This window comes from Aotus nancymaae, unplaced genomic scaffold, assembly GCF_030222135.1.
Source record: "Aotus nancymaae isolate 86718 unplaced genomic scaffold, 86718_ANA_hifiasm-v0.15.2.pri h1tg000051l, whole genome shotgun sequence".
NCBI lineage: Eukaryota > Metazoa > Chordata > Mammalia > Primates > Aotidae > Aotus > Aotus nancymaae.
The window spans coordinates 15,121,109-15,148,560 of record NW_026988465.1 but is presented as its reverse complement, the minus strand read 5'-3'; the positions used below and the strand labels follow the sequence as shown (position 1 = coordinate 15,148,560).

The following is a 27,452-nucleotide window of genomic DNA, read 5'->3' as shown; positions in this document are numbered from 1 at the left end:
GAGAAACCATCTAACCCAAGACTTCTTCCTTCCCTATAAAATAGAGATGTTCAAGATTGAATAGATACTATAAACAAGACACTTAACACAGTCCCTCACATGAAGCAGGTTCTACACAAGAATTAGTGAAATTTCTCCCAACCCTCAATGGGGATTGAGATATCAGTTTAATGGGTTGCGACCAGCATAAAATGAAATAGATTATAAAATAGAGCTCATTAGGAAAGAAAATAGAGTGCATTTCACATTAGTTTCATGAAACTTGTTGATTCTATCTAGGGGGTGTGTGTGTGTGTGTGCACGTGTGTGTGTGCACGTGTGCATGTGCACGCACATTGCCTTTCAATGTAAAATGCATTTATTATTCCAGGTCCCAATTCTATACCTTGAAAAACAGTGACTTACACAAAGTTAGTGCTCTATAAACATCTGCTGGATTTATGAACGTATGCAACCTGGGAGGTATTTTGTAAACTTCACGTTCAATATTGTTAGGTTCGCTATACTTTCCTATTACACAAAGCTCCCTTTTTGCTTCAAATCTGCATTACCTCTTTCCTCTTCTCACTCTCAGTTGCTGACCTGCCTTATTGCACCTAGAAGACAAGCAATTAGAAGAGAACCCATGCACACCAGATCTACTAGCCTACCTGCATCCATGTCTATAAACTCTCCACCTTCTTTCCTAATAAAGATGAACTAAACCTACCCCCTAGTGAATCCAATCCCTCCATCTGGCACTGAAATCCATTCCCCTCACACTCTCAATGATTTTGCTTATGCAGTTAACTCCCTCCTTCCTCTCCTATATCATTCCCTTCTGCTGGATGAGTTCCTTTCAAGGAAAAAAAATTCCTTGTGAGAGTTAATATATTCACTGCACCCATTTTTCTTTTCATAGTACCTGAACTGTCTCCAAGCTGGTACTTCTCTGTCATCCCACTAAAACCCCACTTGTCAAAATCACCGAAGACCTCTATTATCAACTCCTAGACCATATCTCTCCTAATTTGTCAGTAGTTTCTGACTCAGTGGACACTCTCTCATCTTTAAACACTGTCTTCACCCAGCTTCTGGATTCCTATTTCTGGCCATCCTTTGTCAGTCTCCTTTGCCAGATCTACCTCTTCTTCCCCACTCTAAAACCTATAGTGTCTCAGGTCTTGGTCCTGAGACTGCTTCTTTATTTATGCTCGATTCTTAGATGAGCTCATTCAATGTCACAGCTTTAAACGTGACCTCTATGTTGATGATTCCAAAGTCTATACTACTGATCCTGACTGACTCATATAATCCAGATGTGCCTCTTCCAGAAATCCTGACAGTTCCACCTTCAAAATGGACTCCAAATCTGGGGATTTTCAATGCTTCTGCTTTCAACATATCATCTACTGTACCATCTTGGATTTGATCCCTACCACAGCCTCCTAATAAATCTCTCTGCTGCCATGTCATTCCACTACCATCCATTCTTTCTGCAGCAGCCAGAGTAATCTTCTAAAATGGAAATTATATCATGACATTCCCCTGATCCAAACCCTGCAATGGCTTCTCATCACACTGAGACATCATCATCATTGTCTATGGGATCAGGCCCTTGACTACCACTTCTGAATTACCTCCTGTGACTCTCCCTTCCGCTCACTGAGCTCCAAAACAAGGTCTCCTTGCTGTTTCTCAAACAGAAACCAGGCTTGTTCTTGCCTCAGGGGCTTTGTACATACCTTTAACACTGCCTGAGTTGATGCTCTTCCCATGGCTTGCTCACATCAAATCAAGTCCTTCTTCAGCTATAACCTCGTCAAAGAGGTCTTCCATGAAAATCCTATCCAAAATAGCCGCCCCCATCTATCCCTTTCCCCTTACCCTTCTTTATTTATATAAATAGTATACCCCACCATCTAACGTTACTTATTTATTATCTAATCTCCAACACACACACACACACACACACACACACACACAAATGCAGTATCCTTTAGGGCATGGATTTTGTCCTGGTGATCACTGTGTTCTCATCACCTAGGAAAGGATTTCTCAACAGCAGCACTATTGACATTTGGATTGGATAGTTTACTGTCATGGAGATGTCCTCACATATTTGTTGAGCGTACACACACACACACACACACACACACACACACACTTTTATGAATGATGCATTAGATGTTTAGCAGCATCCCTGGCCTCTGCCCACTAGATGCCAGTAGCTTCCTACCCCCAAGTCATGACGATCAAAAATGTCTCTGGACATCACCAAATGTCCCTGGGAGATAGATTCACCCTTCTCTGACAATCCCTGACCTAGCACGATGCCTAGAATGTTGTATTTGTGGAAATAAATGGAATGACATAACAGAAATATAAGATATAGCATCAGTAAATCAATTTCCCATGATAATAAAAAAAATAATGGTAGCACATATAGCCAAGTTCTAGATTGTTCAGCCCTACAGTAAGATATTTCCAGAGAACAGCAATAACAACCCACAGAGATATTTGCAACAGGGTACTTCTGGAGATGTGCTTCCCCCAAAGAAACAGGGATCCAGACATAGAAGTCTGGCAGATTCCACTGAAAATATATCTGAGCACAGTATGGCATCTAACACTTCAGAATGTCCTTCAGCTCAGCTCCTAGAAGACCAGATACAAGGAAAAACCAATGGAAGGTAAAAGAGCTGGGCTTTTTAAAGGAAATGTATTATAATTCCAGTATCCCATTAAGAGAATAGTTTTGCTTTATATACCTCATGTAACAGGGTATACAAGTGGCCTAGAGGCCAGGTTAGTAGAAATAGAAAAAATGTAGAAGGGTCATCGGACATCAGCAGCCCTGGCATCTAACAGGACTACACAGAACCCACACTGAAAAGGAACAAGTTGGTAGACACCAGCTAGAAGTCAGATTGCTATCACATGAGAGCTGTTCTTCTCCTCATTCTCTCCTCACACCAATGATCTATAAGGACTTTGAGACAAAGTGAAGTCCCCACAGGAATCACAGGATATTTTGTTCAATACTTTTTATTAGTTTTTTTTTTTTTGAGCATCTCACTCTGTTACCCAGGCTGGATCTCAGCTCACTACAATCTCCGCCTCCCCGGCTCAAGCGATTCTCCTATCTCAGTCTCTTGAGTACCTGAGATTACAGGCACCTACCACCACACCCAGCTAATTTTGTATGTTTAGTAGAGATGGGGTTTCACCATGTTGGTCAGGCTGGTCTCAAACTCCTGACCTCATGATCTGCCCGCCTCAGCCTCCTAAAGTGCTGGGATTACAGGTGTGAGCCACAGCACCGGGCCTTCAACACTTTTTATTACTTTTGTTGTAAATTTAATTCTACCTCCTGGCTTTTGGCCTAGGAAACAGTTAAAATATAGATATACAAAATGCACAGTGATCCAAGAATTTTAAGGTCCAGTTGCTCCCCCTTCAAATTCTATTTTAACAATGGAAGAAAGTGAACCAATGCCTAATCAACTAATTTATTCTCTATCAGCAGTGTTGAAGACAACATGAAGCTTTGAGATGGGAAAAAGTTCAGAAATCTAGAAAAAGAGAAACCAGGGACCTATAAGTCAGCCCCTAAATAATAGTGCCCTCAAAATTTTATATTCCTATAAACATGATATAGAAGTGATTAACTCTGACATATTTACATCAGAGATAGACAAATTCAAAGACTTGCAATTTACTTACAAAAAGTAGAATTCAAAGAACTGCAATTTACTTACAAAAAGTAGAATTGATTACTGAAGCAAAGTTCCACAGCTATTTGATCATAAGACTCTGCATGTTCATGTAAATTATGCTAGGCAGGAAATGCTATTTAAAACTACTTTATACTTCTGTATTCTATTACTGGGAAACATTCTGGGAAGTTAAAACTGCCATGAGACCTAAAGACCACATCTGACCTTAATGATTGCTTTCGGTTTTCAAAATTTCAATCTAAAACCCTTGGTTTTCCTATCTGGCACCAGCAGCATTATATAGGCTGAGTTTGCTTTTGATTCTGTTGTATATTCTCTCTTCTAGCGGGAGTGGTTTTCCTGCCATTATCCACTATTGTGCCAAAAACAGACATCACATGAACTTTTATTATTGTGGGAAATACCATGCATTTGAGCTAATTTAATTATCAGCTGTAATAAATAAAAGTGTTTTAGTAGACTAATGAAGGATGGGAGATATTAAAAAAAACTGAGCAGACAATAAAGTACTTAAGTATCACGCAGTCTAAAAAGAGGGAAAAAACACTAAAAGAAACCATGTAACCAGATAGGGGGTTCTGATGGAATAAAACCTTAATGATCAGATACAAAGCTGGGGTGGAAGCATTTCACCAAGGACAAATAAAAGAGCAAGGTGAAACTAGAGTAGCATCATAAATGTGAACACACAAAATGAAAGGAGCCTTGCGGAGAATGTGGAGAACAAAAGGGCTTTCAAAGAAAGATGGAATCACAACTTGAGGAAGCACTGGAATGGCACCTGGCATAGAACAGACTGACACGAAATACACAAATAAGCACATATTGAATACAGGAGTGAAGCTAGTAATATTAACAGGCAACAACAGAAAGACAAATTTCTACTTCACTTTTTTTTAATGAAGGAGAGCAATATGACACAACCCATCTATAAGGGTTCTCAACTGCTATATGATAATATAAATATTCAAGAACAGACACATCGACCTAGCAAGGAACTGAAGCAACTTGCAGTATAGAAAGTAAAATAGGATCACAAAAAAAGGAAAAGTGCTTAAGAACACAAGATGGTCCATCTTAACCCAATTTTCAAAAAAACTATTTTGAAAAAGTAGACTCTGGAAACAAGAAGCAAACAAAATTCCGGCATTAATCATCAGGCATGTACTTTGAGAACCACTATAAAGTAAAGCAGTGATCATTAATCCATGCCAAACTTAGCATTCCCTTTTCCTTGTTAATATTGGAAAACTGATGCAGAAAGAGAAAGCCAGAAACATAGTGGCAGCCAGAGAAGAAGTCACAGATGGGCGGAGAGTGGGTAGAATAACTAACCGATATCAAATAGTGTTTCTTTGCTTTGTGTAAGCAGGAGGATGATTTTTGTGCCATCCTATTCAAAATATTTTGCGTCAGATGAAGACAAAGACATAAAAGACAAGCTAATCAAATACGTCACACAAAACAGAGGACAATTCACACACTGAACAACAAGCTAAAGACTAAAAACTTGGCAGGCAATCAGAATTGGAAAAAAACTAAGGATGATTTTTTATAACTAAGAAATAGTTCTGCATCTACTCTGATTCTACATTTTTCCAGAGCAGGAGCAATCTCTGCAATTCTGTCTCACAATCCAGCCAATGAGATTTTCTTTCAGCCAGTTTGGTCATGTAACTCATTAACAATATTAGTGGGTATTTAATGCACCCGAAGGTCCCCTTATAAATAGTTTCACATTAAATATACACTCACAATATAGATCTCAAAGTCACCTAGCTGATAAAGGTTTTGAGTTTGAGGTAGATAAGAAGTCTATTTTACATAATTTAGATCAAGTTTGGACAGAATTAGATAAAGTTTATCCCAATTATATAAATTCCATTATGTGGTACTTCATTAACTTAAGTTTACTCTTACTTGAAATGTCCATTTTCCAATAATAATTATAATGGATGGTAATGAAGAATTACATGATTACAAATTGCCTTCCAAAATCACCTAAGAGGCCGGGCACAATGGCTCACACCTGTAATCCCAGCACTTTTGGAGGCCAAGACCGGTGGATAACCTGAGGTCAGGAGTTCAAGACTAGCCTGACCAACATGGTGACGCCCTGTCTCTACTAAAATATGAGGTTAGCCAGGTGTGGTGACTGGTGCCTGTAATCCCAGCTACTCGGGAGGCTGAGGCAGGAGAATCGCTTGAACACAGGAGGTGGAGGCTGCAGTGAGCCAAGATCATGCCATTGCACTCCAGCCTGGGCAACAGAGCGAGACTCCATCTCAAAACAAACAAGAAAACAAAATCACCTAAGAGGAAATTGTCTCTGAGTCTCAGTTTCCTTTTTTGTAAAATGAGGGGGTTAAATCAAAAGGTCACCAAATTGAATATACTATAATACTTTGTGACAGTAAGATGTCTAATTAAATTGATATTTAAATTACAGGGTTTTACAATTTGGCAGTTCCTCAAAAACTAAATGGAAAATTACCATATGACCTGGTAATCCCACTTCTAGTTACTTTACCCAGAAAGATTGAAGGCAGAGACTCAAACAGATAGTTATACCCCAGTGTTCACAGCATCATTACTTACAGTAGCCAAAAGGTGGAAACAACTGATATGTTCACCAACAGATGAATAAGCAAAATGAGGTAAAAACATATAGTGGAATATTATTCAGCCTTAAAAAATGAAGTTCTCATACTTGCTATAACAGGAAAGGAACTGTGAAACACATTTATTAAGTAACATAAGACAAACACAAAAGGACAGATATTGTATAATGCCACTTATATGAAATATCTAGGATAAGCAAATAAAAGAATGTAGATTAGAGGTTACAAGAGGTTGCAGGGAGGAGGAATAAGAACTCATTGGCTAACAGCTACAGAATTTGGGGTAATGAAAGAGCTTTAGAAGCAGACAGTGGTGATGGCTGCACAACTGTATGAATGTAATTAATATCACTGAATTGTACATCTAAAATGGTTTAAAAGGCAACTTTTATGTTATATACACATTTAATAACAGAAAGAAAATTATAGAATCTTAACATTTGTACAGATGAGGAAGGTTAGCCACAGTCTATGTGGTTCTACACAAGTCTCAATCTCCCGTTTTCAGTTTCTTCATCTATAAAATAAGAGTAACAAAATGAATTGTCAATGCATGGGATCCATAGTGGGGCATCTGCCTAGGACTCGTGAGAAAAAGATAAATTCCATGTATGAATAAAACTATTTGATCAATTTGTAACAGAGCAAAGTAGAAATATGTAACATCACCTAAAAAAGACTGGCTCAGAGGCCTGCCCAACTTCACTGTGGCCAGACTGAACATAATATCACATGTAATGAAGGATTAAACCATTCACAAGCAGGTTTGAATACTACTGAAAACTTGAAAAGCCAACCACTATCTGGGGAAAGAGAGAAAATCTTGACCAATGATTTTTCACGTCTACCTTGTCCCACATAAAGATGGATGCTGCCAAAAGTGTGTTAATCCCACTGACAACAAGACAATCAATAATATCTATTTCAGTACAATGATATTTCCTGAAGAACAGTATGATTATCTCACTGGGAAAAATATACAGGAGAACAATATTGAGAATACTTTAAAGGTGCTACTTTAAAGTTATTTTTATTGCCAACTGCTGTTAAAATTTTGAACAATGAGACACAGGAAGCACTCACAGGAAAAGCTTTACAAGTATTAATTCACATAATACTCATCACAACCCTATGGTATAGAGATGCTTGCTATCCCCATTTGACAAATGAGAAAATTCAGATGCTGAAATATTAAAGACCTTGTCATGGTCACACAGCCTACCAGTGGTGGGGTCCGCAATTGCACTCAGGCTATTAGCTAACATTTTAAAATAAACCAAAACTTCATATTTATCAGTGAGAAACAACCCACAGAAAGTTGTCATTCTTGGTCATATTAGAATATTCTAATTACAAAAAAGACATTTACACTAACCAGTAAGTTATCTAAAATGTAAACAATTAGGAATAAGGCCTGCTGCTGACATATGGGGCAGTGGAGTTAGCTGGGGAGGAAATGGGCAGTCATGGGAGAGGAGAAGTGCTGATGGAAGCATGAGAATACTGTAAATAGACTGAGTGCCAGGGACTGAGTAGGACTGATGTGGTTGACAGGTCACATCTCACCATTTAAGCAGCAGCCTGAAGATCCAACCTAACTCTTTAGACTTTTTCCAGGTAAAAGCCCTCAAAAATCATGGTACTTGCTACCAGCCAGTCATCCACAGGGTGAATACTGGCAATGTCCATGCTCTAATTGTAATTGATTTTTATAGCAGAGGATACTGGGATAAAGTGGGGAAACAGCAAGGCAGATGGTTGATGCTCTTATCTTTAGCTATCACATCTGGTGTTATAATGCTCAATCTAATCAGCCCATGTGGGCAGATTAGACAGAGTCAATATTGATGACCCCCATCATTAACTTTTCACAGGACAGAAGCATCAGATTACCTCATCATCCATTAAACCTAAAATCCGTCTGATTCCCTGGTTCTGATTCCATGTTCAACATTATAACTTACTATCTCCTACTTCCCATCTGGACATAGAGCAAATATGTATCCACTATTTGGAATTCAAACAACATAATCCATGATTTTTTTTTTTTTTTTTTTTTTTAGATGGAGTTTCGCTCTTGTTACCCAGGCTGGAGTCCGGTGGTGTGATCCTCGGCTCACTGCAACCTCTGCCTCCCCAGTTCAAGCAATTCTCTGCCTCAGCCTCTCGAGTAGCTGGGATTACAGGCACATGCCACCACAACCGACTAATTTTGTATTTTTAGTAGAGATGGGGTTTCACCATCTTGGTCAGGCTGGACTTGAACTCCTGGCCTCGTGATTCACCTGCCTCAACTTCCCAAAGTGCTGGGATTACAGACATGAGCCACTGTATCTGGCCCCAAGAATTTTTTTTTTCTTGGTAAATATAGCTTAATATATCAGCCTTATGAGTTTAGTTATGTGATCCACCCATGAGATGAATCTGGTTTTGGCTGCTGGATTTTTAAAAAAGTCAGTGTTCTTCTCCTATAAGACCAAGCCAGATCTAGGTCTAAGGTTGTGATTAATAACCTATGAATCCCCAACAAGCATTCCTACTCTGCCCCTCTTTATGCTCTGCATGTTTTTTTCTTTTTTCGTCTAAGCATTTTTTTCAGGGTAGCTGTAAAAATTAAATGAGATAAAGATAATTGTGCTAACCAAACTTATTGGCAGATGACAAATAAACATTTATTGTACCCCCACCCTCACCTCTAGATTTTATTAATCCATATTTAAAAGTTAGCAATCAGAAAACTTTATGTTCATGCTAGATTCACATTTAACATACTCGATGAGGCTATACCAGTCCAATGAGTTCTGGGAGAAACGATATTTTTCCTACTCCTGATATACTAAGAAATAGACCATTTACCTCAAAAATAGATTAGGGTATGACAAGAGGAAAAGGGCTCCGAAAAAAGATGTGTCAACAGCCAAATGAAGTAAAAATGTAATACTTATAACTAAATAGAAAAGCTATATAAGGGCTGGGCGCAGTGGCTCACACCTGTAGTCCCAGCACTTTGGGAAGCCGAGGTGGGCAGATCATGAGGTCAGGAGATCGAGACCATCCTAGCCAACGTGGTGAAACCCCGTCTGTACTAAAAATACAAAAATTAGCCTGGTTTGGTGGTATGTGCCTGTATTCCCAGCTACTCAGAAAGCTGAGGCAGGAGAATCGCTTGAACCAGGGAGTCGGAGGTTGCAGTGAGCCGAGATCATGCCACTGCACTCCAGCCCAGCGACAGAGCGAGACTGTCTAAAATAAAACAAAACAAACAAAAAAGCTATATAAGTTACCCAAAGTCCAAAGTCAGACAGAAAATCAGTCCAATATATTGTAAACTGCACAAGAATGATACATATCCACACTGATTTACTACCATGATTACAAAAGTAATATCAAAAAAAAAACAAGTGCTGAGTATTTTGAGGAGCAGTAAAAATGTTTGGGACGGTTAATGTTTCAAAGTGATCGTCAAGAGTTGAAAACTGGGGGTAAAACCCATTTTGAGAGTCACTTTCTTTTGTATTACTGTGATTATAAAGCCATCCAAACTTTGCAAAACCTTTCTTACATGAGCCAAATTCAAAATACAAAATAAACAACCTAAGGAAAGTTAGGTTTCCTGCAGGTCTGCATTTTTTTTCTGGTGGTAGCTGAGAGGCTTGAAATTTTATGTCACAATTACAGTATTCTCCTTTTGGGGTTCCCTTGTGGCTTTGTTGACAGCCCACAGCTGCCTTAATCTCCCATGTGGGTTAGTGTAAAAATGACACATGTAAAACCACATTGACCATCAGGAAAAAAAAGAAGAGCTCATACCTCTTTCAAATTTTAAGCGCTGATAAAGCTGAAACTGGTCCACAGGTACCAAACAGGCAATCTGAAACCAGAGACATAAAAGGTTGAGACTTCAGTCATCATAGGGCCCTCAGTTACCAGACTTTTGTGATTTCTCTTTTTGGCTTTGCTTATTATACTTTCTCTACACCAACTGTTTGCAAACCTCTTTTTCTCTACACTATTCATGCAGTAAAACACATGCAACAGTTTTCAAGTCATCCCCACTCCTCCACCATTGTTGGGAATCACTGCTCCAGGGAGCAGTTACAAAACTTATCAATCACCTTCTATTCTTCAGTCAGTGGCTATCAAGACCAGACAACAAAATTTTATTACATGGACTTCTAAAAATTATTCATGTTCATATCTTAAAGATGCTTCTTTTCTCTATATCTTCATTTAAGAATTGTTTAAAAATTACTGTTCTAGCTTTGGAATCCTTAAACACTAAAGTCAGGGAGACAGCATCTCTGGAATTATGCAAATGTCATTTGTTGCCTAGGAAAGAGTACCTTTTAAACAATAAAAAAAAACATTTTTTCTGACAAGAGTCACTTTCTGGAGTTATCGAACACTGACATCCCAGACCCTAGTAGAAAAGAAATGCCTAAAATACTTCTTGCAACTAGACTCCTATTTCCATTTCAGAAAGCAACATAAGCCAAAGAGTTACTAGTAAACAACAGAGATTCATACTTAACTGAATGACATTCCAAATTAATCATTTTTAAAGGCAGATGCAGGAAAAGCTAACTGCTCTTAAACTGGAATTCTAAAACTATTAATTCCATTGACGTCAAATGTAAATATATGGACATAGCTTAAAGATTTATAAATGAGAAAATCAAAGGATTTAATATTAGCCTTCCAGACATCCAGTAAGCTGATACAAGACACAGTTTTAACCCTGACAATTCCAACTCTAAACTATCACCGTTTTTGGCACAAAATACACCTACATTGATGTTCTTGCAACTAAGGGCATCTGCTTTGAGAAAACTGGAGTAAGAAAATGATGCAGCTAAAATTGTATTTAACAAATATTACACCTTTTATAATGCATTCAAAATCTAATCATCTCCCTTATAAAAAATCTCCAGTTGAGTTGTTTATTTTACAAATGAATCTAAGTTAGCTAAAATGTATTAAGGACCACAAAACAAGTTTGGTCTTCCTTATTCCAAATAAAGTATGGTAAAACATAACTAATTAAAAAAACTTTTTTATCCAAATTTGTTTCTCCAGTTGGGGAGAAAATGTTGCATTTTCTTGTGGTACCTTAAATTATAGCTCCTTAGCAATCTTAACAAAAAAAATTACGCTCAATATCATGTTATAGGTATTTTATCATAGTTCTTTCAACAGTATGGTTGAACTTTTATTACATTGAAAGCCAGCTTTATTCATCTGTTATAATGCTACCCAGACATCTTTCCTGAAAAAAAAAGATGTCTCAAATAAAATTCAGAGTTGGCATAAGTGAGAGTTGAATGAGAACACACGGACACAGGGGAACATCACACATAGGGTCTGTCGGGGGCTGGGGGTCCAGGGGAGGGACAGCATTAGGAGAAATACCTAATGTAGATGATGGGTTGATGGGTGCAGCAAAGCACCATGGCACATGTATACTTATGTAACAAACGTGTACATTCTACACATGTACCCCAGAACTTATAATAAAAAAACATTCAGAGCTGGAGACAGTAGGTACAGGCAAATGAAGTGATTGGAGGCACTAATAAACCAAAGTTCAGTTCCTGACTTTGTTGCTAATTCATCATGAGTGGAGAACAAACAAATGCTACATCAACTTATGGACCAACATGACTTGGGATGACACCATCTGGGTCCAAGAGACCTCAATAATATTCTATGAATCTTTTTTTAACCACCCACCCTCTTTGAGCCTAGAAGACAGTCCTGTACCCCACTCACCCCCATCTAAAATAGTTTGTGGACAGATAATCTTCTTTTAAATCCTTCAAAGTCAACCTCTAAAAATTCTGATTTTTTTTTCAATGAGAAATTTACATAAAAGTCAAATACAGTTTATGAGAGACAAGGCAAACAGGAGATAAGATGTTTTAGATACAGATGAAATGCTAATGTGAAAAACAACAGAAATTAATGCAGTGAAAAGTAAACAACTGCAGAGATGGATGTTTAATTTTAAATTAAAAAAATAAATTTCATTAAAGTACACACTACTGCCAACAGGGAAGTCATAGATCTCTAATTTGTTTGTCTTTTACACTACTTTGGATTTCTCATTTAAGTCAAAGGCTTGTATGGAATTAAGACTTAATAAGGTGAATCGATTTTTTATTGGAAGTTGTGATCACAAGAAGTTAATTACATTGCTTCTCATTCTGTTTGGTCCTTTTGGAATGAAGACACCCACAGAATGCACCTTTCTCTTCCCCAGCTCCCCTCATTCAGACTTGCATCTTTTCTGTTAGTATTGTTTTTTTAAGAGATGAGGTCTCACTTCGTCAACCCACGCTGGAGTGCAGTGGCACAATCACAGCGCACAGTAGCCTCCAACTCCCTCCTCAAGCAATCCTCCCTCCTCAGCCTCCCACGTAGCTGAGACTGCAGGTGTGCACCATCATGAATTTTATCATTATTATCATTATTAATTTTCTAGAGACAGGGTCTCGCTATGTTGCCCAGGCTGGTCTCAAACACCCAGCTTCAAGTGATCTTCCTGCCTTGGCTTCCCAAAGTGCTGGGATTACAGACATGAGCCACTGCAGCCAGTCAAATTTTTTGTAAGTACTTGCTGACAGCTTACCATGAGGAAAGCTTTGGTCTGGAAGCCTGGCATACAATGAGGCAGGACATACAGAAGCTACACCCAAAGGCTGAAATTACTCAGAAAGCAATAAACATAAGATTCACAAAAGATCTATCCCTTGACTTTGTCTGCTGGATTTTGGAGATAAGAACTAATTTTCTGAAATATTTCTATTATACTTTTGACTTTAGATAAGAGCTATTAAAAAAAAATAACAATGATACAAAACGTGAAATTCCTGGTTCCACTGTCATTTGGAGCTAAGTCACTATTGCTCAAGACCTCCATTTTTACAATTGTAAAATTGAATTATTAATATGTATGTTAGAATGATTATTAGAAGACTAAATCAGGCTGCACATAAAAGGGCCACAACCAATATTTAGAGGATATTCACAAGTACTCTAAAATTGACTGCTACACCTAATAATCCTAGAGAATATAACAGATTATAAAGAAGTACCTTGCGGTTACATTCATCTTCCTTCTGCCAACCAAGAATTTCTAAATCATTCAAAATCACACCAGAACTTTATATAAAATGTTGTAAAACTTGTATAGAGTGTTCCCAAATGCCTTTCCCCCAACTTCCCCTAATGATAACACTTTCTAAATTTAGTTCCCAAATGCCATTCTAAATTCCCCTAATGATAATCATAGTCAATACTGAAATAATGAAATTTATATTTTCATACAAGAGAATTAAAGAATCTCTAGGCCGTCTTCAAATTTCACTAACTGTCCCACTAGGGTCTTTTTTTGCAGTCTAAGATCCAATCCAGGTTACCACCTTGCACCTAGTTGTGGTATCTCCTTAACCTTCCAATCTGTGACCGTTCCTCAATTTATCTTTGCCTTTCATGATGTTGATGAGTTTGAAGAGGCCAGGTCCTTTATTTGTACAATGTTCCCCTAATTTGGATTTGTCTGATGCTTTCTCATGATTAGATTGAGGTTATGCATTTTTGGCAAGGATATCACAGACGTGTCTTTGGGGCCATGAGGAGCTACATGAGGACAACATGTCTCATTATTGATGATGTTAACTTTTTAATGTGGTTAAGGTGGTATCTGCCAGCTTCTCCATCATTCAGAATTAACAAGTATTTTATAAGGAGATACTTTGAAACTACACAAAAATCCTGTTTCTAATCAAACCTTTCCCCACTAATTTTTGTATCCACTGATAATTCTTGCCAAAAATAATTATTACTGTAATATTTGCTTAGTGATTTTTCTATTTCCATCATTCATTTTGTACTTTGTGATTAAAATTCCAGTGTAAGAAAAAGCTGTCCCTTCTCTATTCGTTTTTTAAATTTCGGTCAGCATAGACTACAGACATTTATTTTATTCCGTAGGTTCTAATTCATTTCTAACCAAATCCATATTCTAGCAATAAAAGCAAAGCTCTCTAAGTATATTCTCAACTATCAAGAGACCACTACCCTCAGATCAACTGCTTAAGAGTATTTACTTTGATTTCAAGTTAATTTTTGCTACTTCCCCCTTGAAATCTGTGCTAATTTATTTACTGTTAAATTTCTCTCTCCTCCTATCTAAACACAAAAGACAACTTTTGCTCGTTATTGTCATTCTAGAAACTCTTTCCAAAGAGGAAAACAAAACCCAAATTTTAATTCAAAGAGAAAATAAATTCAGTTTCATATTAATAGAATAAGAGCAATAATATCCCCAACAAAAAGCTACTAATTGCCTAGAATCACTATTTTGTTTTGTTTCATTTCTAATAAAAATGAACCTTAGAATCCTTATTAAATGCTCAGTTCCAGCCAGGCCAGGTGGCTCATGCCTGTAATCTCAGTGCTTTGGGTGGCTGAGGTGGGTGGATGACTTGAAACTTAGGAGTTTGAGACCAGCTTGGCCAACATAGTCAAACCCTGTCTCTACTAAAAATACAAAAATTAGCCAGGCATGGCGGCAGGTGCCTGGAATCCTAGCTACCCAGGAGGCTGAGTCAGGAGAATCGCTGGAACCTAGGAAGTACAAGTTGCAGTGAGCTGAGAACAGGCCACTGCACTCCAGCCTGGGTGACAGAGCAAGACGCTGTCTTAACGACAACAACAAAATAGTTCCTACTCAGATGAATGTCTTTGCTTTTCCATTCCATCCCTAGCAGAGCATATCCAGGGAAGCTAGAGCACACCTACACTTGGGAGTGCTGTAACAGTTACACCTAACAGTGAATTAATCTAATGTCCACAATCAAGAAAAAAATGAAAAGTGAGGCACACCCTGTTTATCAGTATTAACCATGATCATAATATTTAAACAAGCATCACCATTTATACTAACACTGACCCTATCCTACCCCAACCAAAAAAAAAAAAAAAGAGAGAGAGCAAAAAGGGAGGCAGACAGTGAAGCCTGCTCACCACAAAAGTATTTATGACAAAAGTGGTGTGTGTTCCCATAAGAAATGTTAATAAATACAATGTATATTGCCTTTTAGTTAGGAAAGGAAGACTCAGTGAAAAAAATGAAACAGTGGTTGGGGATAGGCTTTAGGGAAGCACTACCCATCAGAGTCTGGTAAGCCAGACAGAAGGAAAAAGCACCGCTACTTTACTTAGGTTTGGTCCTTTAAATCATGCTTCTGCTATTAAACAGGCTGAACAAAGAAGAAAACATATCAGTACATCTGGAGATGGAACTGACCACTAGTAGGTGGATCATTACAACCTGTCAAGGTTTGGGCAATTTTTGAGATGCTATGACTTGCAACATGAAAGGCAAGGGAAATCACTCTCACCTTGCCGATCAATGTCTAATCACATTAACACAGGAACTAAGAATGTTTTCACAACCCAGAGAATGAGAGCTCCTCTTCTTAACAGAGAACAAAAACGGCACTTCGCCCGTTCACCTGAGTGAAACTAACAAGCTGAAGTCTTCTTGCCTGCATACCAGATAAAAAATCCTGATTGGAAACCGTATGTGGCCATCACTGAGAGGCAGAAGGCAGGGCCCCCCGGGGAAGAGAAAGATGAGAGAGAAATGGAATTCCAGGGCCACTGGTCTTCACAGTCCACTGTAGAGGGCTGCTTTCGCTGTTCTTTGTTTCACATGCACTACAGAAGTCTCTGTACATTATTTAACCAAGATCATCTTTCCATATATCATCCCCTGCCTTTTCTCCCTCAACTCAGTCATAAGTAAAAGGGACACATCCATACACTCATGTGACACATTCAACCCACTGCAGCTTAGTTTTCTATGTGCCATTAGTTAAAGAAGAATCTTAGAAACTTATTTCCCACTTATATAGTTTTAACTACAATTCAAAACAAAGTTTTAAATACTTTCTAAAACGTAATTCAACCAGGAAACTTAAAAATATCTATTAACTCTGGCTTAGTGGATTCCTCTATCCCCCACTATCCCAAAGGTTGACTTTTCTCCAGCCAGCACATACTGTAGCCAAAGGTTATTGCAGACACACTCCACCCTTCCCATTCAGATCCTTACACCACAGTAACAGGAATGTGACCTCTTTTTTGGGCATTCTCATCCTTCCTTTGCCGCAGCTTCCCACCATGATAATGGGAAGGAAGAACGTGAGGAGATGGCAAGTGGAGGCGGAGGATTTGGGAAGAATACTTGGATTCCCTATCACTGTAGCCAACTTTCCCAAAGCCACCCAAATATGCAATCTAAGTAAAAAACTGTATTTATTTTGCAAACATAGCTTCAAATTCTCCAGTACTCGATTCCTCCATACCTCTACCCCAGGTTTCCAGAGTGCTCCACCCTAAATCTCTTCCTATAGAAATTCTGAACCCTCCATTCTTGGCAAGAGCAGCTCTACCCACCCTTTCTCTGGTGCACACTTGGGTACTAGCAGTAAAAGGCAGGTTGGTCATTTCAGTGCTCCAGGACTTAGAAAAAAGATTAGTGAGTGAGCAGCTCTTCCCTGCCCTCCACCGACACCTAGCAATTGGAAGAAGTTAAAACTCTTGGGCCATGTAATGACAGGTACTATTGAAATAGGAATATGTACTCATCACTCAAATTTTACACAGGCAAGACAAATGGTTCAGGCTGGCCCAGGAAGTGATAGATACTACTTCAATAACACTACATGGGAACTGCTTAAATTAGACATCACCCTTTTGAACAGGGCTACTAACTTTAAGCAAGGGCTTCACCTGAAGTAAGGCTACTGGAATAAACAACCTGTGTTGTGCCTTTCATGATTTCATGTTGGACAAGATTACAAGGTCAAGTATATTGGAAAAGCTCTGCAGAGCAAAAGCTAAAACTACCAGATGATGTAATAGAGGAAAGTTTTACTTTTTCCTGGCTCCTAGTGGGTTCACCTCTAGCCACAAGTCCTCCTGAGTCACTATCTCTCACCACCTTCCATGACACTGAAATGCGAAACTGCCATTTTCTACCTATTCCTACACAAGGGAACAGCAACAGCATCCTTCAGCATCTGAAGGACGCTTGCTCCAGGACCTCCCACAGATACCAAAATCTTCAGATCCTTAAGTCTTTGATATAAAATGGGTTAGTATTAGTATATAACTTATGCACATCCTCGCTCCTACGTAATTCAAATCATTTTTAGATTACTTATAATACCTAATACAATGCAAATGCTAGGTAAATCATTATTATACTGTATTGTTTAGGGAATAATGACGAGGAAACGTCTGTACACGTTCAGTACAAATACAATTTTTTTTCTGAGTATTTTCCATCTGCAGTTGAATCCCCACATGCAGAACCCAAGGACACTGAGGGTCAAACTGAACTTGAACTGGGCATTAACTGTGTCACTAAGGAGGCTACTCTTCATAAATAAAAGTTAGGAGGCATAATCACAGCTGAGCCAATTTGGAAAAATTAAGAAGGCAGATACATGGAGCACAGCCAATTCTGTAAGCTAGACCTACACAAGGAAGCACTGAGAGAAAAGAGCTTGCATTCCTGCCATCCTTTGAAGATGAAGAAATGTTAGGCATAAATGCATTTGTTAAGACAATGAAGAATCACATGTTGTAATATAAATAGCAGCAGGACAAAGGGAACCAGCCTTAAATCAGAATTATTTTTAACAACCAAAGTATATTTATGTGTCATCTATGTAATTAAACATTTATTTAAAGGCTGAAGGAAGTAGTAGTCATGGAGACAGAACCTAGTTAAGCATATATAAATGAACCTCACTGTGGTATACTCAATAATACATAGATTATAAGCCACACGTAGTAACTGTATACAATAAAATCTTGATCCAAAGCAAGTTAGAAAAGAAGGGGGTACAGTCCAATCCATGTGTGTGTGGTATTTACTTTCAAAGGAGGAGGCCTATGTAAACTGATGCAGCTACCCGTATCTCCAATATAATCTTCTATTCCATTCTCAATTCAAAGTGATTATCAATCACCACGACCACATATTTTTATCACTGAAAAAAAAAACAGTAGCAAGTTGATAGATAACATTTTATTCTTATACATTTATGCCCATCTACGGCCAGACTGTTAGCAAGATCAATGAGCAAAGAAATAGTTCATCAATGCCCTGAAGTGTCTTCCTACTCCTCTAATGAGAAAAAGACTTTTGAAAACTTAAGAAGTACCACAATTTAGTTTGGAACATGTTTTTGTTCTTTTTTTTCTAATATCCTTTTGTAATTTTTAAGACTCATTTTGGGTTTGTCTGGTTTTAAAACAGCCTAAAGTAAAATTGCTATTCGAGTAAAACTGGATAAAGAGAACCAGAAGGACAGAGAAGGTAGAGTGACGAGAGGATTAGGAGAACAAAGGAAGGGGGAAATACAAGGACAAAATGTCTATACAAAGAATATGAAGCCAGGTGTCGTGGTCCACGCCTGTCATCCCAGAACTTTGGGAGGTTGAGGCAGTAGAATTGCTTGAGCCCAGCCTGGAAAACATAAGGAGACTCTGTCTCCTCAAGAAAAAAAAAATTTTTTTTAATTGGCCAGGCATAGTGGTACACATCTGTAGTGTCAGCTACTTGGTAGGCTGAGGTAGGAGGATAGCTTGAGCCCAGGAAGTTGAGGCTACAGTGAGCTGTGATTGCACCACTGTATTCCAGCATGGGCAACAGAGGAAAACCCTGTCGTTTTTTTTTTCTTCTTCTTTTTTTAGTTTGACCATTGTGGAAGACAGCGTGGATTCCTCAAGGACCTAGAAACAGAAATTCCATTTCACCCAGCAATCCCATTACTGAATATATATCCAAAGGATTATAAATTGTTCTGTTATAAGAACACATGCACATGTATATTTATAGTGGCACTGTTTACAATAGCAAAGACCTGGAACCAACCCAAATGCCCATCGATGATAGACTGGACAGGGAAAATGTGGCACATATATACCATAGAATACTATGCAGCCATAAAAAATGATGAGTTTGTGTCCTTTGTAGGGACATGGATGAACCTGGAAACCATCATTCTCAGCAAACTGACACAAGAACAGAAAATCAAACACCGCATGTTCTCACTCATAGGTGGGTGTTGAACAATGAGAACACATGGACACAGGAAGGGGAGCATCACACACAGGGGTCTGTTGTGGGGGACTAGGGGAGGGATACGGGAGGTAGGGAGCTGGGGAGGGATAACATGGGGAGAAATGCCAGATATAGGTGATGGGGATGGAGGAAAAAAAAAAGAGAGAAAGAGAGAAAGAAAGCAAGAAAAAAAATGAGAAGACTACTTAGGCTCTGTTCTAGAGAACTGACAGACAGACTACAGCCAGTCCTGATCCACTTGTGTGGGTGCACTGGCCCTACCTAACATTAGGTACTCAAAACATCAGTGCCTAGTGGCTACCGTTTACTGAAAATTCTAAAACACTATGCATCTGAACTTTCTGCACCAATGGAAATACTTTATTCTGTGCTGCCCAGTGTGGTAACCATCAGTCACATGTGACTGCTCAACACTCAACAGTTACTGACTAGCATAACTGAACTAAATTTTAATTTCATTTCACTTAAATCAATCTAGATTTAAATAGCCACATGGGGCTAGTGGTGACTGGATTAGTCAGCACAGGTCTAGAATGCAGGAATCCAATGACTTTCATGAGCTTGTTTTGAAATTTCACCAAGCTATTCATTTCATCTACATTTCATAGATTTTACATGTATTAATTCACCAAGATTTCACAACAGAGACAGTTCTTGTTGCCTGCCCCATTTCTCGCATTTCACTTTTATAATTATCTGACTCGTTCTAGGTTGACTGTCCCTCTGCTGGACCAGAAGTTCCATAAGAAGAGCACTGGTGGGCCTATCCTATTCTCCTTTCCAGCCCAGCCTGGAATGGGGCCAGACACACTTGCTGACCCATCAGACACCTGAGAAGCAAGTCAAAAAGGAAGCTTCTCTCCTGGAAGGACCGTGCATACAAAGATGTACCCAAATACCTAAGTCTCATTTAAAACAATTTTGAAGTGACACAGATCAACAATATTCTTAGTAACTAGTCCGATTTCTTTCCACTATAGCTTTTACCCTACAAAAGTCAATAATATATCTCTCCACAGGGTTTATATAGTTGATATTACCTTTTTACCAAAGAAGTTATTCCATGATTTTCTTAAAATAAATCACTTCAAAACAGTTAGACATTCCTTTTATATTTCCCTAAAAAACACATATATCTCATTTGTACCACTCATCCACTAATCAATAAATTGAACACAGGATGTCCAGATACAAATCGGTTAGAAATTGTCTATACTACCTTTCTGACTGCTTTGCTTACAAAGCAAAGGATATATATGTAAAAGCATATATATTCATAAACAAAGCATGTACAATATATATATCTATATACAGTATATAGATATCTATAACTATACACAATGAAGCATGTACAGTAAATATATCTATATAGTATATATATCTATACACAGTATATACATCTATATACACATCTACATGTGTGTCCACACACACACAATTGAGCTTCTAATTATTAAGTCTTATATACATATATATATTTTTTATTGCATTTTAGGTTTTGGGGTACATGTGAAGAACATGTAGGATTGTTGCATAGGTACATACATGGCAATGTCGCTTGCTGCCTTCCTCCCCATTACCTATATCTGGCATTTCTCCCCATGTTATACCTCCCCAACTCCCCACCCCCTGCTGTCCCTCCCCTAGTTCCTCCCTATAGACCTCAGTCTATCAGACCACAGTGCAATCAAGTTAGAACTCAGAATTCAGAAACTAACTCAGAACCGCACAACTTCATGGAAACTGAACAACTGGCTCTTGAATGCTGACTGGATAAACAATGAAATGAAGGCAGATACAAAGACGTTCTTTGAAACCAATGAGAATGAAGACACAACATACCAGAATCTCTGGGACACATTTAAAGCAGTGTCTAAAGGAAAATATATAGCAATAAATGCCCACATGAGAAGCAAGGAAAGATCTAAAATCAACACCCTATTGCCAATTATTAAGTCTTTTATCATATGTTCTATCTACCTACCTAGTTCTATGCCGCCTTCACCCCAATATTTTTTTAAGAGATGAAATCTCACTCTATTGCTCAGGCTGGAGGGCAGTGGTGTAATCAAGGCTCTCTGCAGCCTTGACCTCGAGGGCTCAAGCAATCCTCTCACCTCAGCCTCCAGAGTAGCTGGGACTACAGACATCCACCACTATGCCTGGCTAATTTTCTAATTTTTATTTTTGTAAACACTGGGGGCGGGGGCAGTCTTGCTATATTGCCCAGACTGGTCTTGAACTCCTGAACTCAATCAATCCTCCTGCCTTGGCCTCCCAAAGTGCCAGGACTACAGGTGTGAGCCACAGCACCTGGCCAACCTAATTCTACTCTTAAAGTCATGTAATTATGGCAGTCAAAAAGTATAGGATTAGAATTCTCTCTCTTCTACTTTCTAGATATATAGTTTGGGGTAAATTACTTAAACCTTCTAGGCCTCAGTTTCCCTACCTGAAAGCAACACCCAATTTCATGAGGTCTGTTGAGGATTAGATAGAATACTGGCAATGAAAACAACTAGAAGGGTGCCTGGTGCAAAGCAGGTGTTCTGTGTTTGCTAAATGAATAACTGATTTCACCTGTTTCTTGGAATGTCATTCAGAGGCTTACTAACCCCCTGAGAATGAATAAGAGTTCATTATATTCTAACTTTAAAGTAAGCAGAGTCTGAAGATTAAAAGGCAGATTTAAAGGCAAGTCAATAACTGGTGATTGAACAAACAAAAGGAGAAAAATCAGTGTCTTAATAAAATGAGAGAACTCACTCAAGAAAAGACATTTCAGATGCCTGACACAGATCAATTGAAAGGTCTCTGCTCTTTGGAAATGGTTCAACTCAGGCTATCATTGTGGAATCATAATTATTTATATTTTCCATAACTGTGGCTAATCCATGGCCTATTTATCTTTAGGGCATTACAATTTACAAGACCACTCACTATTCAGCCTCTGTATCAGTCCATACTCACACTGCTAGGAAGAAATACCCAAGACTTGTTATTTAGTTGACTTATAGTTCCACAGAGCTGGGAAAGCCTCAGGAAACTTATAATCATGGTAGAAGGGGAAGCAAACACATCCTTCTTCACACGGCCACAGCAAGGAGTAATGCTGAGCAAAGGATGGAAAGCCCCTTATAAGACCATCAGATCTCACAAGCACTTACTATCACGAGAACAGCATGGGGGGAACCGCCCCCATGATTCAATCATCTCCACCTGGTCCCACCCTTGACATGTGGGAATTATTACAATTCAAGGTGAGATTTGGGTGAGGAAATAGCCAAACCATATAGGCCTCCAAACTCCACACTTGCTAAATTTTATTTCTGGCACTTTTGTCTATTCTAAAGCTTCTTCAACACTCAAGATGGTATATGTAAATAGAACTGAGATAAATGACAGCTTTACCAGTTTGTATAAAAAATCTAAAGGTATGTTGCAATGAAGCGCCCCTTGAAAAGTTAACCTCTATTTTGTTCCTAGACTCCCTGGTAGGGAAATATATAAGGAGTCAAGATCCTCATAAATAATGTCAATAGGAAGATGATGGCAGTCATCCATACCTCAGCTTCCTGCAGGGTCCCATGGTTTAGGCACACCATGTCAGGGCAAGTGATGGGAGACCCACATCCCTCTCGGATTGCCAGCTGCATGTACTGTTTCAGGCACTGGAAGTTAAGGAAAAAAAAAAAAAAACAGACAATTACACATCCCATTATAGTAGCACAAAGGTTACATAGCAGAACAGTAACCGCCTCTTCTTCCTTAATTGGCTGTCCTGAGGCTCTTATACTCAAGAAACATAAGTTGTCACAAGTGTGAATACTAAGAGCCATCACTTTGGAAAGAATGCAGAGACACACAATTAATTATGTATAACTTCATCTTAAGAGTTTATTTAAGTCAGACTTCCCTATGCTCACACATTTCAGCCACCATAGATTAAGAAAAGAAAAAACACTATTTTCCAATGCTAAAGGCCTCCTTCTCCTTTAAAAAACAAAAACCAAAACCCTGTATGAATTCCTAATTCCATTTTTACCTAGTGGTTCTCTCCATGAAAGTTTGCCCTAAAGTAGAACAGAACGCTGGGACCCTTGCACTGAGCTAGCCACACAATCAAAGTAAGCTTAAGACAGTGACATTTCTAGGACCACGTTTTTTTTTTTTTTTTTTTTTTTTTTTTTGAGACAGAGTCTTGGTCTGTTGCCCAGGCTGGAGTGCAGTGGTACAATCTCAGCTCACTGTAACCTCCACCTCCCGGGTTCAAGCAATTCTCCTGCCTCAGCCTGCCAAGTAGCTGGGACTACAGGCACCCGCCACCATGCCTGGCTAAGTTTTTTTTTTTTTTTTTTTTTGTATTTTTAGTAGAGACAGGGTTTCACCATATTGGCCAGGCTGGTCTTGAACTTCTGACCTGTGATCTGCCCAGTTCAGCCTCCCAAAGTGCTGGCATTACAGGCATGAGCCACGGCACCTGGCCAGGATCACTCTTAAAAGCAAACGCACCTGGAAAATACAATGTCAAATTTGGCAAAGTCGGGTGACTTCCTGCTGACTGGTGACATCAAAGATAATTTTCTTCCCAAAGACAGTGAGACACACTGTCCCAAAGACATTATCCCAAAGACAATGAGACCTTCCCAAATATATGGGCCTTGGTGGATGCCATGTTAAGGAAGTTTGAATAGGAAAAAAAGGCACTGGTCACCTGGGAAAAGAAGACATTGAATAAAAAGAAACCCAGAGAAGAAATTGAATAGAAAAAAAGAAACCCAGAGAATAAACTGAATAGAAAAATGAAACCCAGAGAAGAAATTGAATAGAAAAGTGAAACCCAGAGTAGAAATTGAATAGAAAAATGAAACCCAGAGAAGAAATTGAATATAAAAAAGAAATGCAGAGAAGAAACTGAATTTAAAAAAAGAAGCCCAGAGAAGAAATTGAATAAAAAAAAGAAGCCCAGAGGAAAAAAATGAATAAAAAAAAGAAGCCCAGAGAAGAAACTGAATTTTAAAAAAAGAAACCCAGAGAAGAAAAGAAAAAAGAAATCCAGAGAGAAGAAGGAGAACGTCAGGAACAAAGTTGATCTGCTCCTTGTTGTGTCTGGATGTTGGACAGTGGGTGGAGATGGGAGTCTGACTGAGAAGTTAGGAGAGGGACTAACAGCTTTATGGAAACCTCTAACACCTCCCCCTATTCCTCTCTACCCATCTGCACACACCCACAAGAAATTTAAGGCAGAAGGTCCAGGAAATAAACCTCTAAGTAATCCAAAATTAGTTCTTCAACTTCTACTAATTTGCTCATAATTGGTAAACCCCTTCTACATGCATGACCAAAAAAGTCAAGCTCAAATGTTTGATGAGTACATTTTACCAAAAATATATAAGCCAACCAATGAAGCAACGACTCTTACAAAGTGGTGATTATTTACAACTGGGTTTAGAGTTTTAAAATTTATACATTTACATATCAACTTGCTGCACTGAAAAAATTTCTGCTGCACCAACCTTTTTATAAAAGCATAAACCAAAAGTAAAAGAGTCAGAATGCTGACGATGTAATTGTGAAACCTATCCCTGTTATTGACCATCTTTACTCATTTCTCCATCTGAAAATAAAACTAATATCACTATTATATTACTTCAGAAAAATAATCATTTACCTGATTGTAAATGACTGTTACAATGTATTGATGAATCAATGACTAGGGCAAACCATTTAAACCAGATTTGTATCTCTTCAAATAGATAACAGTTTTCTTCTCCAAAGAGTTAATTTTTTTCTACAATATTCATCACAGCAAAAACTAGAAAATAACCTAAATACTAAAAATATAACATTTAAATAAATGTTGCTAAATTTATGTGATAGACTGTGCAGAATCATGAAAAACATCTTCAAATGATATTTAAAAGACCTGAACAAATGCTCATGATTTAGTATAAACTGAGGAATAGAAGGTATCTTATCTGGGAACAGGGATCCTCCATAGTCACTCCTCCCTTGCACTTGACTACCATATACAGACTGTGTTTTAACCTTGACTTTCTTGTTCAACAGAAGGGTGAAAAAAATCACTTGCTTTAGGATTCACTGTGCCAAACATGGTATCCAGCAGCAGCAGTGGGACACAGAAGAGAGCAGCAGCAAGGAAATATGGGGAAGAATGTCAATGGCCCAGCGATCCCCCAGGGGAACAGTCAAGGCGGCTCACCAAAGGGAGTGTCACACCAGGGACAAATGAATAAACAATGTGAAAGCCTCCTGTTCTGCTTCTGAGGACATCTCAGCCTTCCATCAGGCACACCTGCTCCATTGTTACTGCCTTGATCTTCCCTCTGACCCCCAGCAGCCACTTAAAGAAAGTTAAGTAAAAGATGGAAAGGTATGGTCTCCAGGCTCAAGGGGAAGGTGTCTGAGGAAAACAAAGTCAACAGTGCAAAGAACTTCAGATCCTAATACCTGGGTGAAGGACCCACTTTACTAGGTCACAATGGGAAAATGACTTAGCCTATGACCTAGACTTGCCTCCCTTAATTTAAAAAGTAGGGACAATAATATCTGTTACGGTTACCTCACAGGGTTTAACACACACACACACACACACACACTCTCTCTCTCTCTCACACACACACGAAATTTATATATGGAAGCCCTTCATGAATTTGCAAATTATATAATAATAGGTCATGTTATTACTCCTCTTCTACTGGTCTTAGACTTTCCATCAAAGACTTTGGGGGAAAATGTTAATCCTTTGGCCTTCTGAGACAGCCTTTCTCCACTCCCTGCAATGGACCGGTGAAACCACTTAAGGCGGAGAAGCTGTGTAGACTGAACAGATATTTGTAACAGAATACTCCAGGTGCTTCTATGCAAGGCTCTTCTTAGAAATATTTGGATCTACAGAATAAGCTTAGCATTAAATATGAACTAAAGATACTATGTGAGTCTTTACAGGCAAACGTGTTCATTTCAAATATAACTACAAATGTGTTAAGTTGAAATATACACCTTCCCAAGAGCTTAAAATGGATGTGCCTCTTACTAATAATGTAACATTCCTAGGTGCACTACAAACTACAATATATCAACTTAATGAATTTTGAAACTTCCTGTAAACACTCTCCTGGCCACAATATTATGTGACTCATGATTTTCGGTGAGAAATTAGAGCTCTGTACACTGACTCCAGGGTTTAAGCACATATACCCTTTGTTTTTTATGCTAAGAAATACTGGTTCAAGACAGAGATTTGCAAGGGCAGGTTGCTAAGTAATCCTACAGCACAGGCACTTGAAACTCCATCAGTGTGGGCATGCATTTCTATTCAAAGGCAAAGAGAGAAGACAACCAGCCCCAGTTATTGCTTCTAACTGAATTTTCAAGTACCCAGGCTTGTTATATGCTATCCATTAACTTTCACTAAAATATTTAATCTCAGAGTGTCCCTCTCTTCTTCCATATCTCTGGTTAGAAAGCGCAAAATGACTGAAAACATTCACATGAATCACATGCCTGTTATACAAAACATAGGCAAATGGTTAACAATTGTAGGGAAAAAACTAGCATCTAGCTTATAAAGAGAGAAACAGAAAATAAAAACAGATTATAGCAATGCAAGAATGGCAAAATAAAATAAATACTAAAAATAAAACTACCATCATTTAGTCACATTTTGAAAATTACATTTACTAAGTAGCATTCAATAGGTATTTAAATATGCAATTTTCTTAACAGGTAACAAATTGCAAGGAAAATGTTTCAAGTAGAACATCTCAAAAACCCAGACGACCCAAGGGAGAAAAAAACCCTTTTTCTTTGGAATAGTCAACACTTTAGTTTGGTAAAACACAGAATTATTTTTAGGCCATGAAGTGTCATGCAAAATAACAAGGATTGTTCATCAAACTCACTTCACAACTTAAAGATTCATAT

General features: G+C 38.4%; 1 protein-coding gene across 10 annotated transcripts in view; it reads right to left on the bottom strand.

The window, feature by feature from the left end:
• The window catches only part of RNF144B (ring finger protein 144B), a 283,693-nt gene that overhangs the window by 113,454 nt on the left and 142,787 nt on the right, over positions 1-27,452 (bottom strand). For all 10 annotated transcript variants that reach the window (XM_021665346.2, XM_064363027.1, XM_012476542.3 and 7 more), the window contains 2 exons: positions 23,072-23,176; positions 10,151-10,211 (listed from right to left, as the gene is read on the bottom strand). In XM_021665346.2, coding sequence (XP_021521021.1) covers positions 10,151-10,211; positions 23,072-23,176 — 166 coding nt within the window. The remainder of the gene's footprint in view (positions 1-10,150; positions 10,212-23,071; positions 23,177-27,452) is intronic.